At 44.0% G+C, this 19,433-nt stretch overlaps 1 protein-coding gene across 2 annotated transcripts in view; it reads left to right on the forward strand.

The window, feature by feature from the left end:
• The window catches only part of SH3RF3 (SH3 domain containing ring finger 3), a 255,155-nt gene that overhangs the window by 192,542 nt on the left and 43,180 nt on the right, over positions 1 to 19,433 (forward strand). For both annotated transcript variants that reach the window (XM_086610626.1, XM_086610618.1), the window contains 2 exons: positions 3,860 to 4,228; positions 17,122 to 17,222. In XM_086610626.1, the coding sequence (XP_086466752.1) occupies positions 3,860 to 4,228; positions 17,122 to 17,222 (470 nt within the window). The remainder of the gene's footprint in view (positions 1 to 3,859; positions 4,229 to 17,121; positions 17,223 to 19,433) is intronic.

Here is a 19,433-nt window from a genome sequence, read left to right on the forward strand (position 1 = left end):
GCTCTGTGCACAGAGATATTCTGCACGCACCCTCCTTCACTCTCAAAACCAGACAAGCTGGAGCTGTCTCCAGTACAGTTCCTCACAGCTGGGGAACGCCTTCCTGAGAAACAGACACGATAGCTCTATGAACTGAGGCTGGTGCATCCTCATCTCAGCATGCACCACCCTCAGTCAATCATCGCTGAGACCCTGTGAACAGTTTTACTGTAGTTTCATCCTATCTCTTGCATGGCAGTGTCCCTCAGCTATTACAAGGCTGGCCCTCACAAGGTTTTGCATTCCCAGAACCAGGATTTCAGTGCTGCTGGGAATGTTTGAGTGATTTGACCTTCAAATCCAAGCCTTATCTCTCTAAATTATATATCAAGTTTTCTAGGACATTCCAGTGTTACAGAACGGATTGGTAGTAAAATCTGTCTGGCTGCAATCTCAAGGGCATTTTACGATTTGGCATTAGCAGGACCAGAATTTCAAATGTAGGTTCTTTCTAGAGAGAGGGATTGAAATTGAGTGAGAAAGCTGAGTTCTGGTTTAAGGGGTTGTCGTAAGAGCTACAGCCTTCCAGAAATGTCAAATTCCTGAGACTGACTGTGGGTCAGAACTTTCCATGAGGCTTCTCCTCTGGAAGCAGATCTGCCTGAAGATCAGAAGACAGACACCAGAAAGCAACGCGTGTTTACATACTGAGGGTTTAAAATCAGAAATTTGCAAACATGTTTATGTGTTAAAACGGCTCTCTAAAAGTTCTTCTGAAGAGGCAGCACCCTTTACTTTTACAAAGTAGTATGCAGAACCTTTTCTCTGGTATTCATAGCCTGTTTGGGAAGTACTTTCCAGCATCCTTGGGCAAAGCTGTTTAAAAGCAGTCCTCTACAAAAATAAAGTGGTAAAGCTATAAAGCATTTTTTATCTTGGCAGACCAAAATAATTTTTTCCCATTATTTCAGGAAGACTCTGACATTCCCAAAAGTTCATTAGCTTGAGTGTTTTGGGAAGGGGTTTTCTTTTTGCCTTTAATCTTCTACTGATATCAAGAATGACTTAGTTTATATCAATATAGGGCTATTTTTTATCACTCCATGTTTAGATGCTAGCTCTCTTATTGACCTTTTTAACTAGATTTGCTTTGAAAAAAAAGTAATGGATTTTGTTGTTTTAAAAAGAACAGCTTCCAACCAGAGGGATTTATAATCTAACTTTTACAAGAAGAATCAAAGTTTTGATATTAAGAGCTGGAGCACTTCATTGTCCATATGGAGCATTGTTGTAAAATCAGGAAGTTCTAAATTCTTTTTTCTTTAACTCTATATTTTCTTATGTCAAAGAGTTAAAATATATTCTTTTCCTGCTTGCTGTTGACTAGCAAAGTATTTCCTTGCCCTCTGTTGTAGAAAAGAATTGTGCAGATTTGATGTCTTTCTCCTTTTCTCCTTAATATTTCGAATAATTCAGCTAGACTATCTCCTGACGTCGATTGGGTAAGCGGAGCTGTAACACCTACTTAAGGGAGGGGAACCATCTGGTTTCCTTGCAACTTGGAGCCTGCTGGCAAATATTAGGTTGTACCAATTTAGAGCATGATGAAGTGGGAAATAATGGACATTCTTGAAGCATCTGAAATGGGATCAGCTGTTATTGGCAAAAATTGGCAGGTGCGGTGCACTATACTGGCTGTAAGCGTGGTCTCAAGTTGGAGAGTGCAGCTGGGAAAATGGCCTGCTAATTGAATGGTTGCAGGACTCCCAGCGGCTCTGACACTAGTGGAGCATCATTAATTGGAGGCTCTTGGTTGACTTGGTGGAAGCTGTCACAGAATGAAGGATGCTGCAAGTTGATGTTTACTTTCTAGGTGTTAGTGGGTTTATTGCCTGTTACTCAGAATGAGCCCTCGTGGAAGTGCTCAGAAGCGCTTTCGAACTTAGGAGGACTGGCATAAGGCTGGCAGTATCCATTTCTTATTTATATTTACAGCATGGTGACTGTGGTTGGGAGTCATAAAAGCTACTCAATTACACATTTGTTTAACTGCACACTTCTATTGTTATCTTTCCCATCCCTCTCCTTTTCCCTTTTATTTTCACTTGCATTAGGTTTCTAAATTGGCTTGGCTCGGAGCAGCAACTATTCTTTTTTTTTATTTAGAGCCTGAGAAGACGTTGTCCTTGACTGAGTTCCTTGGATGCTGCTGTAATTCATACGGTAGTTATAGGAACAAAAATAGCCTGGTTTTGGTCCAGAATAGTATTACATGCACCTCTGGTTTATGTGGGTCTCAGAATAGCAGTGTATGCAAAAGCACGTATGCGTTAGCCGTGGCTCCCTTTTTCATATGTTGTTTTTGTTCATTAAATGCAAACATATTGCAGTGCATCCTAGTTTAATATAAAGGTCTGTTGGCAAAATGTGGCACTTTCCCTCAGCTGTTAGCACCCCTCGGGGGCGGATCTATTGGCAATGAGTGCTGTACAGAAAGCGCTGCTGACTACAGAGCGTGCTTCTTGTGTCATCAGTGACTGCAGCACCCCTACGTGACTAAAAACTCTCCAGCTGTGTAAGGCGTAACTTTCTGTGTGAGTTACAGTGGCTAGGAGGTAAGAGGCTTCAGCGACAGGGTGGTCCCACTCAGCTTGCCTTTGGCGTTTATAGGCATGAGGTTGTCTGTGAGTATGGATTGGATGAGGAACAGTGGCCTGAAAACTAGCCTGGACATCGTGGTGCTCTGTTGTCTCTGTGGGCTGTAGGCCAGGTTTTAAACCCTTGAGAAGGACTGATGAGACCAATTTTTCAAGCTGGACCCTGAGCAAGTCATGTTCCTCCTCGGTTGAAGTGATGCAGCTGGAAAAAATGCCTTCAGTTTGTGTCTGCATTTGGATAACCTGTGTCAGGTAGGAGGCAGGGAGTTGAAATCAGAAGGATTTGGAAGCTATACCCCTGGATCGAAACCCTGGGTGGCAAATATCAAGCATAGGCCTATGATGAACCTGGGAATAGTGAGGCATTGATGGAGAGGCTCCTACCTCCTTCTCCCGACTCTGCCTCTGCAGCCTCTGACAGGCTATTTTCAGGAACACCATTTTTTAAATGTTGTAGCTTGATGTGCACCTATTTGTGGTGCCTGGTTCTAGCCTAACTCTCCTGGATGCTTATTCTGCCTCTCTTTTGATTTTCCCGGCATTAAGTGGATGGAAATAACTCACCCACCTGCAGAAACTTAAATTGGGCATCACCCTGGAGCTGGACAGTAACGCTTGGCTCGGGGCAGGTTTTGGGAAACAAAATGTGCTAATGTGCCTCCCAGGGACCTACCTGGCCAACTGATAGATGGTGGACAGATGATGAAACCAGGCTAGTTTTGGGACCTGTCCCAAGCACCCCCTTCGCCAGGGCAGATCTCTGCCGCAAGCGCTGTGGGTGTGCAGGTGTGCACGGCACCCCAGAGCCCCACTCTGCCCCAGGCGGCAGCCCCCACATTCCGGACCTCAGCATGATCCCCTGGCTGGGGACCCTGGGGCTGAGCTCAGCCACCAGGAAGGTTTCATGGCACTTCAAGAGTGGTGAGGCACTGGAACAGGTTGCCCAGAGAAGTTGTGGATGCCCCATCCCTGGAAGTGTTCAAGGCCAGGTTAGATGAGGCTTTGAGCAACCTGGTCTAGTGGAAAGTGTCCCTGTCCATGGCAGGGGGGTTGGAACTAGATGATCTTTAAGGTCCCTTCCAAACCAAACCATTCTATGATTCAAGGAGGAAGGCCCAGACAGATCCAGAGGTGTCATCAGCAAGCTGTGACAGGCTGTTAATGTCCCCCCTTCTTTTCCTTTTTTAATCTTTTTTTATCTTTCCCTTTTCCTCCACACACAGCTGAATGAATCTGCCAAGCAGCTCATTGAGATGGACAAGACGTGCTCGGCTGCCGCCTCCGGCTGCGACGTGCCGCTGCCGACGGAGACAGTGGCAGTGGCAGCAGCGGCGGCGGCGGGTCTGGCCCCGTGCTCCACGCTGGCTGGTGCTGGGGCGGCCGGGGCGGCCCAGCGGCAGGCGGAGGGCAAGAAGAACGCCAAGAAGCGCCACTCCTTCACCGCCCTCAGCATGACGCACAAGTCCTCCCAGGCTGCCAGCAACCGGCACTCTATGGAGATCAGTGCCCCTGTCCTCATCAGCTCCAGCGACCCACGGGCGGCCGCCAGGATTGGGGACCTCAGCCACCTCTCCTCCAGCGCCCCGGCCCAGGTAAGGTGGGGTGGAGGTGGACTTTGTGCACCCGTGGTGGATGGCTCACCATCACCTCACTTCTTTCAAAATGGTCGTCTCAATGTGATGGGACTTGGCATCTCTTCCCATCCTTGCCTTAATCAGTGGAGGTGCTTGACGAGCCAGAGGATAATGCCAAATTTGATTCACAATAATGCAACACATTTAAAAAAATAATAATCCTACAATTTGTTTGAGGTAAGGCTGCTTGTGTTGCATCACTTTCTGTTGTAGAAAGGAATAATTTTGAGTGATCCTGTCACCCTGAATGTGTCTGTTACCCTGCAGGGTGACAGTGTCGGTATGAAATTCGTACTTCAGGGATCAAAAAGACTTTTTGAGTAATTATTTCCCTGCAGATCACTAGAGGCTAAGCAGATGCGCCGTACTTTGACAAGTGTTGTACCCAGCAAGTAGCTGCTGTTCAGAAACACCCAAGGAAGTTTTAAACATTCAGATGTGCTGAGGGTGCAGCCCCCCATCCTTTCCCCTCTCAAAGGAGTGGGCAGATGTGCAGTCTCTTGGACATCTCCACAGGTCCCAGAAGGAATTTCTGAGAAGCTGCTTCTGGGGGCCTGGCAGAAACAGGAGCCAAACTTGCCAGGGATGCACTGAAACCCCTTGAAAATGCCCACTGTTTCTGTGGATAAGGGAATCCAAGTGGTAATTTGGAGTTTGAAGGCATAGAAGAGAATAGAGAATAATAATAGTCTCAAACCTCTTCTGCCTCGGCCTCCCTGCTCAGTTATCTACACACTTGGTGTACGGATTAGCAACCACAGGTTCCCTCATAGTCTGTGCTGCTTGCTAGCACTGAGATAACCTAAGTATGGCAGGGTCTTCCCACCCATCATTTCTCTGCTGAAAAAAGCTGCCCTTGCCCTTTTTCCTCTCCCCAGCCATGCCTTCCTGCCCCTCTCACCCATGTCCCCATACAGGGACAAAAGTGGATCTCTTGCCACCCTTGTGGTGGCCCGGAGCAGGAAGCGGGAGCGGGAAGCGACCCATGTTAAAGCCACGGCTTGTGCTGGTGTGTGTGTAGGGGGCTGGGAGAGGGCAGTGCAGAAAGGGAGACAAGCAGCAAACTGCAGGGACTGCCTTGGGCAGGAAAGCCTGTTTATGCCCATTTGCAGCAGTGGTGGGTCTCCCCTGTGGGAGTGGGGTCACTCTTGATGGCTGTGCCGTGCTGCCACCCATGACATGAGCCCCCAGGTCCCTGCAGCGCAGGTTTGCAAGGACACTGGGGAAGGCAGGGTGCCTGCGTGCACGCCGATGTGTGCCACAGGGCTAGCCAAAACGGTGTGCTGAGGGGACTCTGCCACAGCACACCAGCACCCTCTGCTCCTGCCTCAGCTGCTCACCCCCTTCTGTTGCCCATCCACATGTGGAAGCCGGAGAGGCAGCTTGGTCCAACTGTAATTTAGTTCATTTTCTTCCATGTGGCTTTTTCAAGCAGGTTGTCTGTGCCGTAAGGTCTCCCCCCTCCTTTCAGCCCTCAGCAGGAGGGTGAAGGTGAGGATACAGCCCCCGCACAAAGCAGCACGTGTGCCAAGATGTACTGGGACATCTGGGAAGGAACACAAGCACTAGACATGAGTGAGGGTCTCAAGCTTGTCAAGTAAATGACACCCAGGTTTTTGGCACTCAAAGTGACATATTTGGACTTTACAGAGATGTGACAGACTGTGACTTTTCTGTTCTTGTGCTAGTTAAGGGAAACACCATGCACACCCTTTGCTAGAGTCGTGGAGACACATTCTAAGCTAGTAAACCACAAAAATTAAACTGGAAGCAGAAAGTGCCTTGACTATTCTCCCCCCTTTTAACAGAACAACTGATATTCAAAACCCCACTCATTTCACAGACCATTGTGGCATTTGGGCACAAGTAGTAGAAGGACAAGAAGGGCCCCGTGTTCCCTGTAACAAGTTATGGTTATTGAAATCCAGCCTGCAGGAAAGTTGGTTGGGTCCTTTGCAGCAGATGGGAGGACATGTAATTGGTGTCATGGTCAGAAGCACAGCTAGGGCTGGGGTATAATGAAGCCACTCCAGTGTGCCCATGGTGGGAATAGATTTGGGGAGTGGTTCTTCTGCATCAGGGCATAGAGCCAGTTTGCAGACAAGGCAGCTAAGCAGATGCCTCCATCACTGCTGGCCAAAACCATCTGGGCCAAAATCCATGGAAGGGAAAAAAGAGTCTTGGTGGTTCAGATCAACCTTAGTGAAAAGAGATTTCCCTCTGTCAGAAAGTGTTATTGCAGCCCCAAGCACCCAGTCATCCCAAGTGTAGCATTTACATGTATGAATACATATCTCTGCTTTTGGGAGCCTTACTATTTGCTTTCTAGTTTGAGGGATTTAAACATTTTCCTTTGCAAGCTTTGCTAGGAACGTGGCTCTGATGGAAAAAAAAATGAGGCTGAAGTTCTCTCTATATTCTCTTGACTGTAGAGGCAGCCTTCAGAAAAATGTCTCACGTTGTAAGACTAACAATAAAATCACAAGAGCTGCCAACATGAATTCACCTGCTTTTGGCCTTCTTAGTTAGCTCTACAAAGAGTCCAGAATTTGCCTCTTACCAAATACACTTTAAAATTATGCAGCTCTATTTATATAACTATTAATCCCATAATAATAGGGGTTAAATTTTAATTTAAAATGTCAGAAATTCAGTTCCTCTCTGCCATCTGCTAAGACCTGACATGGCTCTGAAACAATTAATGATGCTGCAGCCTCAGTCAGAAAATCATTTCAGCATTTTTCTTTTTTTCATGTGGCTGAACTCCAGCCAAAGTAGCATGAGCAACAGGCCCCTCAGCTCTTACATCAAGGTGTTTAGGACAGTGAGAATCTTGTCCTTGGATCGTTTTGTTCTAAAATGTGTTTGGCGTTTTTAGGGTAAATGTCCTGTACGTTTTGTTGGAGGTTTGACATTTTCACAATCTGCAAACTGCCTCTACTGCTGCTTCAGAAGTGCTCGGGGGCGTTGCGGAGAGCATGGGCAGGTTGATAGGAAAGCCGTGTATGTAGCTGCCGAAGCTACTGGTGAGCTCTGCTGCATGAAGATGTCTCGCCTTTTTTTTCCTTGCTCGAAGAGGAACCTCTCTGCCCTGCAAGTCATCATCGCAGCCCTTGAGTGGTTCTCTCTGTAACTACCTCAGGCTCCTGCTAGTTTGCAGCAGCAAACATAGCCAAAGCATATATCTTATAGAGGAAACAACAAATTTCCAGTTTCAGTGCTGACTGTCTAGCAAACTTATGCCTTTCCTTTCAGCATTAGAATCTAAATTTGGTTTATTGTGTCTTTATATCACATCCTTGAAATTTCCAGGCACTTTATCGTTGTTTATTTAACAGATCTTGTAATAAAAATAAACAAAGGGTTTTCTGCAGTATAGTAGGTATGAGCTTGTCTGGTACATATCAGGATTGGAATTTAGCTTGTGCGGGGGGTTCCACGTTTTTAAAAAGCTCGACACAGTTTTCCTATAGCCTGTCCTTTGAACAAGCAGAATTCAATTACAGGAGTTCTTGAATGGCATCCAGTTCCCCACCTCAGGCAACCGGGTGGTGCCCAGCGAAACAGTTCTTAAAACAAGCATCCATTTTTCCTTGTAGACCTGAGACGCCTACATCTGAGGCACCTGCTTTGTCTCTGCTGACATGAGAAGAAGCAGAGACATCGAGGACTTCTTACTGGAGGAACTTAAGATTTAGGTGCAAATTTTAGATGTTTCTGTAAATGTGGAATATATTCCTCTCCTTAGAAGTGATTTCATGCATGGTACTGTATTCCTGTGGCTTTTGTCAATTTTGGGGAATTGAAAGCAGACTTTCATGCTGAGCTGACATGTTTTTTGGTTTTATGAGTAGTTAGACAGATATAAGCCTCCTGCTTCTCCAGGAGGGCACAGATTTATGCATCTTGAGCACTGACATGCAGACCACATGAAATCACATGTTTTGAAAGCACTTCTGCATATCATTAATTTAATAATTGAAGACTACAGGCCTTCCATAATATGTTCATTGTTCTTTAAGCAGAACCAACTCAATTGTTTTCCAAAAGCCAAGATGCATTTTAAAATGAGTGATGATCTAAAAAATATCTTCATTGACCGCAAACCTAGGAATGCTCAAAGGTAGAAGAATCAACTTAAAGACACCTCAGTTGAATAAAATAGTGGACTGGAAGACCACAATAGCTAGGATACAAAGCATTTATTTTCAAAGACGCGATGCTGAGATCTTCATTTCACTTGCAGCCAAATTTAATTCTTGTATGCTTTTTGTTGCATGCTGCGTATCACTCATTAAAAGTAAGACCTCCATCTAAAAGGTAATAGTGTCTGTCCATCATGTAGAATGTCCTATCATGCTGGCAAAATGGATTTTTATTGAAGATGTAAGTAGTGCTGCAGGCCTGATGGAGCTGCAGCTGAATTAGGTTACGGGTGCAGAGAAGCAGTTCGTAACTGAGACTCCCTGGGGAGCAGGGAAGGTCCCCCTGGACAGTAATCGTGCCTAGGCCTCAGATGGCTTGTCTTGCTTCCATTTTCACCCCTTATGAATTATTCTTCCCTGTTATTTGGAGAGGTCACAGGTCAGTACTGCTCCAAATCCCATGGTTTTTGACAGAAGATGCATCTCATGAATAATGAAGTGTGGCTTTGTGCACACCAGGATAACAGCTGAGTGAAGAAGAAAGGATCCTCCTCGCAGAAGGAACTTCTATGTGCGTTTTGAACAACTCATCACCATGCATGAGAAGTCCATTTGTATCTGCGAGTGTTAGTACAGGCTCCTAACCAGAGGCCACATGTTCCAGAAAAGCTGAGAACAATGTCTTCCACGCTCCCAGTCCCAAACAGTGACAGTATTTGAAATGAAAAATGTTCCTTGAAGTGTCTCACTATATAAGTCGTTTGGAAGTGTGACTCCTTATCAGTTATTTAGAAGTGCTGAATTTTAGCTGAGAAAATGTAATAGCAGAACTCTGGTTGAGCTTTGGCTGATAACCTAAATGTACTGACCATGAGAAGCATACAGATTATACATAAAATCCAGAGACTAAAAATGAACCTTGAATTTTCAAGTGCACAACAGGCTCTGAGAAAAGATGGGAAATTTAGGTATTTTTCAGCATTGGCCTGGAATCCAAATTCTATCCAACCTGCTCTGCTGCTGGCTGTGAACGACAACTGGGTGGACACCCGTTAATGAGAGTGAGACAGCTGAAACCGAGGGCAGATATCTCAGGAGGCTGCGCAGGTCAAAATGGCAAAAGAGAAGTACTATTAGTCCAACCTATGTTTCTGTCATTTAGATCAAAATATTTCACAAAAATAGCATAAGAGGCTGTGCTGAAGTCTAACCTAAACTACTCTGTTGTCATTATACATTCCCAGTTCTACTCTCAGTTATTTAGAACTGGTTCCAAACATTGCCTATTCGTTGCATCTGTATTTTAAATAACTTTATAAAGAACTCTTGTTGGGGGTTTTGTAGGTGGGAAGGAGTTAAGTTTTTTTAAGCAGATAGTTTCGGGCAGGCATGTAAGCTGCATTTTTTTAGGCTACCAATAGGTCTTTGAATATACTTTGTGCATGTTGGGATATATTACACTATTCGTCAAAACTGTTGCAAACGAGAAACATGAGCTGGCTCAATCTATTGACTGATTACATAAGCTACCGAGAATCCAGGCCAAAGCAAAGTCGCCGTTCAGAAACTACCAGTTTAGAGACAGTGTCTTCTCTTTGTCCTATAATTTGCCTCATCACAAAAACATTTTGAAAGATTTTTCAAGAACCACAAAACCTAGTTTTTCACAGGATCTAGGAAGAGAAGGCTGTGCCTTAGAAAGGTTATTCAACTGTGCATGAAATCCCGTTGCCTGTAAAACAAAACCAAAATATTTTTTTTCCAGGTGCTCCTCAGGATAGTAACCCAAAAACATTTTGCCACAGAAATCATTTTTGCACAGGGCTAATTCTGAGGCTTTACGCTGCCTGCCAGTCAACTACAGATTTGGAAGCCTCAAGAGCAAGCAAGGCACTCTCTTGATATTTATATTATACCAAAAAAAATCCTTTCCATCCACCACACGCTATGTGTACTTGCATGACATTTGAACAGAAATCAGTAGAGTGTGTATTCTCCCTTTTTTGTTTGTTTGGTTTTTTGTTCATTCGTTTGCCACTCCTGTCTCCCTGGAGGGGGACTTCCTACAGGAGGCATTGCACAGGATCCCAATGAGTTTTTTGTGCAGTTATCAAAAGGATAATTATCAACATGGGATTAAATTAACATCTTTTAGAGGTCAAGCTTTCACTTTAAGCTTCCCTGTCTCTCTGCGTTTGATTTTTCATGTTCTTTGATCCCAGAATTGCAAGAAACTATTTACTATAAAACCATTTAAAACCTCATGGTAGAGAGCTAAACACTGGTGCTTAGTGCTGAAACGGTTAGTCTCAGAGAGAAACAAGGCTGAATAAAATATAATTCTCATGATGCTCATCCACATGATGCTTAATTAGTCCTCATTTGGGGGAACTGAGAAGCTGCAAACCAGAATAATCAGTGCTTTTATGGATGATAATGTCAGATGAACATTTGGAAGAAGATGACAAAAAATATTTGTTCTTTTTTTTCTTCTAACTTGCAGCCATCCGTAGATTGCAGGATAGTGGAAATAGAAGCTCAGGAAATACATTTACGTGACTTCTCCAGCTCTCTGCATAGCTCCATGAGCTATTAACAGAAAACATAGTCTAGACTTTTTGGCCTTCTATGAGCCAAAAAATAATCAGGGCCAACATGGTGCTAGAACAGGCTGGCATAATATTCTGCCTCACCTTCATCCACAGCCGCAGATACTTACAGGTTGTAAGAACCCCTCAGTAAATACTAAACGATATAAATTTAGCTCCAGTTTTTGCAGGAAGGAAGTGGGTATTTATGCAGCTATTTATGCAGCTGCAGCTGTGTTCGTGCACATTTGTCTGGTTTTTTATACACATACCATTATGGAAGAAAAAGTCTTACTCTAGAATTGGTAAGTCCATTTCAGCTCCCACTTTGGTAATTAGCATTTGATGAGGCTACTTGATCTTGCGTGTAACACTTTTCATCAATACTTGGTGGCACTCCCATGCATTAAGTGCTAATACATTATTTCTAGGAACATTAAGGCCTGGAGTGATTGCCATAGTCGTTGTTTTATGGAGTCAGCGAATTAGAGAAACGAGTCACAGGAATCTTAAAGACCATTAGCCTATTTTTTGCGGTATTTCCAGAGGACGGTATGTCAATCTCTGTGAGTTGAATGTTTGAGTGTTTTCCTCTGTTTTAAAAGTAATATTAAAGAGAAACTTAAAGTAAGTTGTAAATATGCATTCAAGACATTAAAAGAAATTTTCCTGTGAATTAATGAATGTGATAAGTGCCCTGTGGTGAGACAGTGCTGGATTTGCTTTGAAGTCAAAATAGAGATTTCTGGTTGGTGATTTACTAGATGATAAAAACATTAATCTGATAGCGGCGGCAGTTAGTTTTCTGTGAAGGCTGCTGCAACCTGCAAAATCATTGTACTCTGTTCCTAGTTTTATCACTGTCTAATGCCTTCTATTCCCCTCCAAGACTGAGTCCCATGCTTTTGAAAGGCACTTCACTAATCCCCACAGGCACCGTGTCTTTTCAAATTAAACCACAAACATGGTCTTAAAGTACTGGTGAAAATCTAAAGTAAATCTACAAGGGAGAGAAAAAGATAGTTTATGCTGGAAGTCCAGACTACTAATTCTTATGCTTTCATAGAGGTGTGCAGGGGAAGAGAGAAAGGGAATGAATTTGAGATGAAGTTTCAGCCCAGGTGTGTGGTTATTACCTTTAATTTCCTGGTCTCTGTGGGCTTGTCAGTAACATTTTACCAGACTGGTTGCGTTTAAATATATGTCAGAGCTGACACAAGAGGCAGCAACATCTCAGCAGTGTATTATTTACCCTGGAGTATATGCTGTAAATTGTAATAGAAATATATCATTACGTATACATTAAAGTGCAATTTGTTTTGATGCTCCTGGAGTTCTCTCACAAATAATATCAGCTGGAGGAGGAATGAGATCCATCTGAGCTTAGACGTGTTGCAATGACTTCTGAGGAAGTCGGACTGTTCATTCTCACCAGGAAATGCTGACCCTCAGGCTGGACAGTCACCTGCAAAGTTCGTTTTTGCCAGCTAGCTTTAGCTCTCTTCATTTTGCATGACACCTGGACGGTGCCTGGTGACTTACTAAAGCATCCAATAAAGGTGCAGGAAATGCCATGTGGGAACTGAGAGCAGAGACCTTGTGCTCCGCCACCGTTTTGCTCCAGAGAACCACACTGTCGCCAGAACTAGATCAAGTTTAGCCAAGCCCCAAGATACCTTTGTGCAGAGCCTTTCTTGGTTCTTGGCCCTCACCTGAAGTCTGCTTGTAACAACCAACATAGAGACAGGGTGAAAGAAACAGACAATTTTTAAGGTGGACTCAAGGCACGAGTTACGAGTTTCTATAGGGCATTGAGCTGGCAGGGTGTTATGTTTCAGGGGTCATAAGGAGGATGTTGTGTTTACGGACACAAAGTCCTTTTATATTATTATCCAGCCCATGGGTACATAATCACCTGCTACTACAGAGCAGCTGGTGGTAAAAGCAAGCAGCGCAGCGTGAGCTGGGAGCAAGACATCTCTCACACAGCATCACCGTGCCTGTGTGTATAGTCTGGGAGTTTTACTCAAGATTTAGCCTTCCACGGTACAGGTGACGTTACTGCGCTACTAACAGGCACAAAGAAATAGGAATTAGTGCAGAGGTATCCGGAGGTGGTCTTCAGCGTGCCTTCATGCAGCCACTTTTCCCTGCTGGGCTGGCAGCTGTGGCTGTGTTGTCCCTTGGAAGAGAAGAGCTGTGGCTGTTGAGCTGAAAACCGGCAGTGGTAAGTGGTACTTGGAAGATGCCAGATTGGAGTGGGAGCACGAAGAAGTCGAATTTGGCTGTTTAGTGGCCTAAGTAAATGGGATGAGAGTTGGCTGTGTCTAGTTCAGAATACTGCATACTACCATTAGAGTAAACAGCCTCTTAATCAGGAGGTGTGCTACAGTGTGATTACCCAGCAGGTCACAACTGGAAACTCAATGGCCAAATGTTTACAGGCATTAGAGGCTCATAAGGATACAGAGGGCCACCAAATGGCATTTTCAGAAGTGACTCTCATTACTTAGATTGCAGTAAAATCCATGGGAATCAGACAGTGAAGTACTTCTTTAATGCCTCCCTGAGAAAACTCTGCAAGGTGCTTGTTTTTAATGGGTGCCCATGTGCTCCTTAAAAACCTGGCTGCCGGAGATGTCCTCTCCTGTGTAAGGCTTAGCAACAACAAATAGCAGAAGTGGAAGAAGAATTAAGACACAAATGCTGCAGGGTTTGGGCTCTCCCTGTGTAATACCTGTGTGTGGCTGTATTTGCATGTCTGGTGCCACAGAAGGATGGATCACACAGAAACATGCCATCAGAAAGGATGTGGCACACGGACCTCCCAAAAGGTATCAAAGCAGAGAACAAAAAAATCAGAGCATCATCTCGGATTCCCTTTCCCCTGAACAGATGAAGAGGAAAGGAGAGCATGTTTAATACCTTGTTCCTTAGATCACAGTAGCAAAAGTACAACCTGGCTCCAGGGCTAAATAAAGAAGGAAAACAAACTAAGCCCTGCTACCAGCTGTGATGGAGAAAGGCCTACTGTGTTCTCCAGGAGGATTATTAGTGTTACCAGTAGCTGGGGAGACCCACATAAAGTTGTAAGAATGGAAAGGTATACTTCCAACAAAGGTAATCAAAAGTATGAAGAAATAGAATATTATTCTTTCACAAAATTCAGTCTCTTCAAAATCCTATTGCAAATATTATCTTGCGACATAATCTAGCAACATTGTATCTTATAATATGAGTTAATTAGTGATACATAGGAGAGAGAACAGGAGCTTGAAAGAGGAGGGTTAGAAAGCCTTCACCAACTGTGTCAGGGACTGTAGTTTAAATGCAAAGTGGTGAACATTCAAATGCATAGTAGCAATCAGGCAGCCATGAGGGAATTCATCAAGGAGCATAGAGGCGGATGAAGCTGCAGAGAACACTTGTGAGAAAGTAAATGCCAAGATGTGAACAGAGGAGCTGAATTCAGTGGAGCGGAAGGCCAGTGGGTCCTGTGGAGTAAAACCTGATGGTGAAAAGTGGGGTCATAGGCAGACTGGCTAGTACACCATCGTGTCAAAGCCTGCAGGGGAGAGCAGCTAAAGAAAAGCTGAAGCACAATCAGGAAACAGGCACCGATTTAGAGTTTGGATGCATACACTAGGCTGTGCAAAGTGGCAAAATCAAACTGTTTGTAGGGTCCAGGCTGGCACCAGATGTGGCAATATTACAGTAACAGGCCATGGGCAAGAAACTGAATGTCAGACGGATACAAAGCATGCAGGACTATGGAGATTTCATTGGGATTATTCAAAGAAAGCAAGCAACATTGTCATCTAGCAACACTGAAGGACAATTACATGATGTCTTCATCCCTAGGACTGTATGTTAGTACAAGCGTAATAGCACGTAGAAAGTCCTTGGGCTCATGCTTCTAGTAATAGAGAAGACGCAGAGGCCACCACTGTGCAACCAGGCAAATAGATGATGCTCAGACAGCTGCGCTGCTCTCAGGGCTTGAGCTCGTCTCTGTGCAGAGTCAGGCTGCTTAGCCCAGGGTGCCTGCAGCGGGCACTCCCGGCTGGGCTGGGTTCGCCGCAGCTCTCCAAACTCTGCCTTCACTGAGGTGTGCCGAGAGGATCGTAGGAGCTAAGGAAGGGGCAGCATGTGTCTTACACCGCTGTGATCTTCTCTGCCTTTACAGTTGCACCCTGAGGCTATTCAATCAGCTCTGTTTTTTTCATGAGGTAAAAACAAAGTGGTTTGTCCTACCAGAAAAGGGTGGGGACCAATCTGTTTTCTGTTTTCTTGGAGGCAATTTCTCTAGCTCAGAGCAGGCATACACTGGTGAGACACAATGAAGAAGTTTGAACCAGCCAATTTCTCACTTACCCCTTGGGTGAGACAGTTGCCAGATCTCTCTGCCCAGCATCTTCTGCAATCCCTAACCCCATTAACCTGCTCAAAATAATAAGTGAGGGATCATTCTCCAGCTATCCCTACATTTTTGGGCGGGTTGTTTTTTTATCTGTAAGATGATCTGATCTCACTGACGTGACAGACAGGATTAATAAAGCCTTAGTCACAAAACTGGGAAGAATGCTTACTTTTACACACAGGACTAAAAGCTGCCTGGAACCTTCCTTGTTTGAGCAAGCAGCCAGAAAATGAGGCGAAATAATGAGAAAAAAGGAGATGTACTTGTCACTACAAATTCGTGATTGAGCATAGATGTCGGTGGGAGAGGAGACAGCTTGCTGCTTGTTGCCAAAAGCTATGGAATCACAGAGCAGTGTCTTCATATTTTGCTGCATGATTTCCTAATAATATTGTGTTGATATACAGCAAAGCAATACAGTTTAGCAATGCACTATCGAGACCTGGCACTGTAATAATTTTATGGGCTTCTTTGGAATGAGGTGACCTTGAAATCTATTAATTAAGTAGCGATGTGTGTCTTGGTTTAATTTAGTGTCTTGGTTTAATTCAGTGTCATTTGGAAGTGCAAAAGATGTCCCTATGTTTCTGTTCCCAAAATAAATCAATATTTACTGTTAGCATTTGGAAACAGAAAAACTGCGCTAGAGGTCTGTGAACTCCTCAGAATCTTTGTTGTATGTAACAGGCTCTGTCTGAACCTGCAATTTGTGCATAAACTTTCGATCCTCCTTTGTGGAGCCATTCTGCGTACAGATGCGCATGATTAGACTTACCAAAAAGCTTTTTGCTCAAGTAAACCATTACAAGTCCCATCAGCCCAGCTCTGCCCTGTCTTTGCAGCAAAGATCTGTCGCTACAGGCCTTGGCATTACTTCAGGAGAAGTTTCCACTCAGGATTCAATTTTGACATAGATGAATGAGGACTTTGGTGAGACAAGTCAAAAGAGTTTGCCCTACTTACTTTTGCTGAGCATTAAGCTTTGAAAAATGAACGATTGCATTTAGAATTGCCTTTCAACATTAATAGCTGGAAAAGATCTGCCCAGTTCTCTGTGAGAGTGGGGATTTATTTGCTGTGGTAAAAGTGGAGTGGACTCCTACTTTCTCTGTTCAGAGGCACTCCTGGTTTGGGTTGTGTTGTCACCTTTTTCTTAAGAAGAAGAAGAAGAATTTCTGATGATAAAAGATCTTTTTATCATCAGAAATTTTCCTGATGATAAAAACAGCATACAGAGATGAGACTGCATTTTGGAAATTAAATAATATCTTCTTCTCCATAGATCCATTAATCATTAACCAAAAGAGTATAAATTTTAAAACAAGCTTTTAAGGGGAAAAGGTTACCTTTACCAAAGAAGGTACTATTGCAGACGTATATGTGTTGAGCTGATTTTACAAAGCAGTCAAATAGTTTTGAGCTGTAAAACTTTTAAGATCTGCATACAAGGTACAACTAAATTTCTCAGACAGGTATATGGAAATGCTGTTAATAACCTAATATCCCTTGTGTCAGAAATGTATTTTTGGAATATGTAAGACTAAAAGATGTCTTTTTTTAATGCAGTATCGTGAAGTTAGAAAGTCTGGGAATTGATAAAAGATGTGATTTTTCTCCTCTGTGCCTTCACCCCATAGCATTTTAGGAAATGGTGGGCTTCGTTTTGTTCCTCATGTGTTCTTCTTCATGTATTTTCAGGATTCCTCTTCAATTGGAACATCCACAGTGGCTGGTCCCAGGACAAGTGCAATAACTGGAGATCAGGGAACACCACCGAAGGTCCAGCTCCCCCTCAATATGTAAGCAGCTCATCTCAATCACTGCGTACTCTTTGTTTCCAATCGTGTGTGTGTGTGTGTGTGCATGTGTTTGAGATCTGAAAGCCTGAATCTCAGCACAGGAGCATTCTGAGAAGAGAGATCGCAATCTCATACATGACCCAGCCTCTGCTGAAATCGAAAAACTAGTAGAGAAAGGCAAGGCTTCCTCCTTTCTCTATGAGACCTTTTAGGCTCCTGGTATATTTATTACAGCTGTATGAATCACTGTGAAGCAAACAGATTGCTTCCCAGCTAGAGAAAATCTTCCTTCATTCAAAGCTCTTAAAAAGATGTAGTCCTATGCAATCAGACACCTGATACATTCATCATTAACCAGAAAAAATGACTCAATTGCATTTTTTCAGTGCCATAAACAAAGAAAACAAATGAACTTTGTATCATGGACATATGAGCTTATCAAATAGTATGTAGAATAACAGAACACAAAGAGTAGATTTTGTTACAATAAATGTCTTCTAGCCTAGTTAGTTCATCTGATACCTGTCTAGTTAAACTACTGAACCCTTTCCTCTCATCGCATATACCTGTGAAAGTAGTAGAACTATATAGACACACACACATATGCACACCAGTATTTTAGGGATTTATGATATGGCTAAAACAAGGTCTGAATTCACAAATAAAATCTTGAAATATCATAGCAAATTTGCTTTAAGGACAATAGAAGAGTTGGAACAGAACCAAAACAAATTTGTTCTTGGCTACGAAGGTGAGATCTTCATACCTGAGGGGTACCACACATCACTGACTGCCTCACAGAGACGTCTCATCATCACCCTGTGGTCACCTTGTGCGGCTTGTGTGGCACAAATTTATTTCAAATGTTGCCCAGGCTAGGAAGTAGTAACTGGCAGTATTTCCAGTATTTAATTGCTGAATCAAGACATTTTTCAGCTCTCTGGCAATGCCCCTGCCTCCATGCCCCAGCAAGCCTCCACTTCTCCCTCTCATACTTCTCCTGTCGTCTCCTCCATGAAGCAGTCTTGTAATCCAGTCTGTCATTTTGCATTTATGAGCCAAGTTCCAGTCAAAGAGGAAGCGTTATCCATAAGCTGTAGCAGAACAGAGGAGGTACAACCCTAGACAGAGCCCTGGGGCTCCTGCATTATCAGTCAAGTCATAGGCAGCTCCTCAAGGCCAAGAACATGAGCTACCTTCTCACTCAAGCCTTTTTGAGGGAACTTTTTATAAAGATTTTGACTTCCTCTAGGTCCTGCTCCCTAACCCTTAGCCTTACTGTTTCACATAACCCAGAATAACTTGCTATTACATTCTGCGAGATTTCACGTTGTTGTTTTAACACTTTCTTCTTGATTGTAGAGAGTTTGCTGGTGCAGTTTCACACCTAAAGTCTAGAGAACGGTGAAACATGTCCAAATGCAAAGACTTTGACTTAAGGCAAAATCAGCCTCAGCAAATGGGACCACTATCCCTGATCCTCTGCCAGAGGAAAAGCCCAGAAACACCTTCTGAGGAGGGAAGCTCCTTGCACTCAAATTGTTTTCAGCCATATGTGACAGCAGGCATCCTCCCAGCTCTCCTGCAGCCTTCTCTCTGCCAGCATACAGAGTGTATGCCTCTCCCCATGGGGCGGGCATACCTGCCACAGCCAGCCAGCAGACCCAGGCTGGGTTGTTGCTGGGTTTGGAGAATTGAGGCTTTGGGCAGCCTGGTGTAGTGGAGGATTTCTCTGCCCATGGCAGGGGGATTGGAACTAGATGATCTTTAAGGTCCCTTCCAACCCTAACCGTTCTATGATTCCGTGATTCTATGGAATGGTTTGGGTTGGAAGAGACCTCAAAGATCATCTAGTTCCAACCCCCCCTGCCATGGGCAGGGACACCCTCCACTACACCAAGTTGCTCAATGCCTCATCCAACCTGGCCTTGAGTACTTCCAGGGATGGGGCATCCACAACTCCTCTGGGCAACTTGTTCCAGTGCCTCACCACCCACCCTCGCCTCTTTGCAGACTTATAGAGGAAACTCCCAGAGATGGCCATCCTCACTGTCCTATGCAGGTGGTGGGATCACCAGTCCATCAACAAAGTACTGATCACCTCTGTTGCTCCAGGGTCGTGATATGTGGTTATCACATTCAAGTTTTCATCAGTTTAGCAATACAGACATTGGTCAGTTTTGGCGCGGAGTCCAGGCTGGGCTGTTGTAC

This window comes from Tauraco erythrolophus, chromosome 1 (assembly GCF_009769465.1).
Source record: "Tauraco erythrolophus isolate bTauEry1 chromosome 1, bTauEry1.pri, whole genome shotgun sequence".
In the NCBI taxonomy this organism is placed as follows: domain Eukaryota; kingdom Metazoa; phylum Chordata; class Aves; order Musophagiformes; family Musophagidae; genus Tauraco; species Tauraco erythrolophus.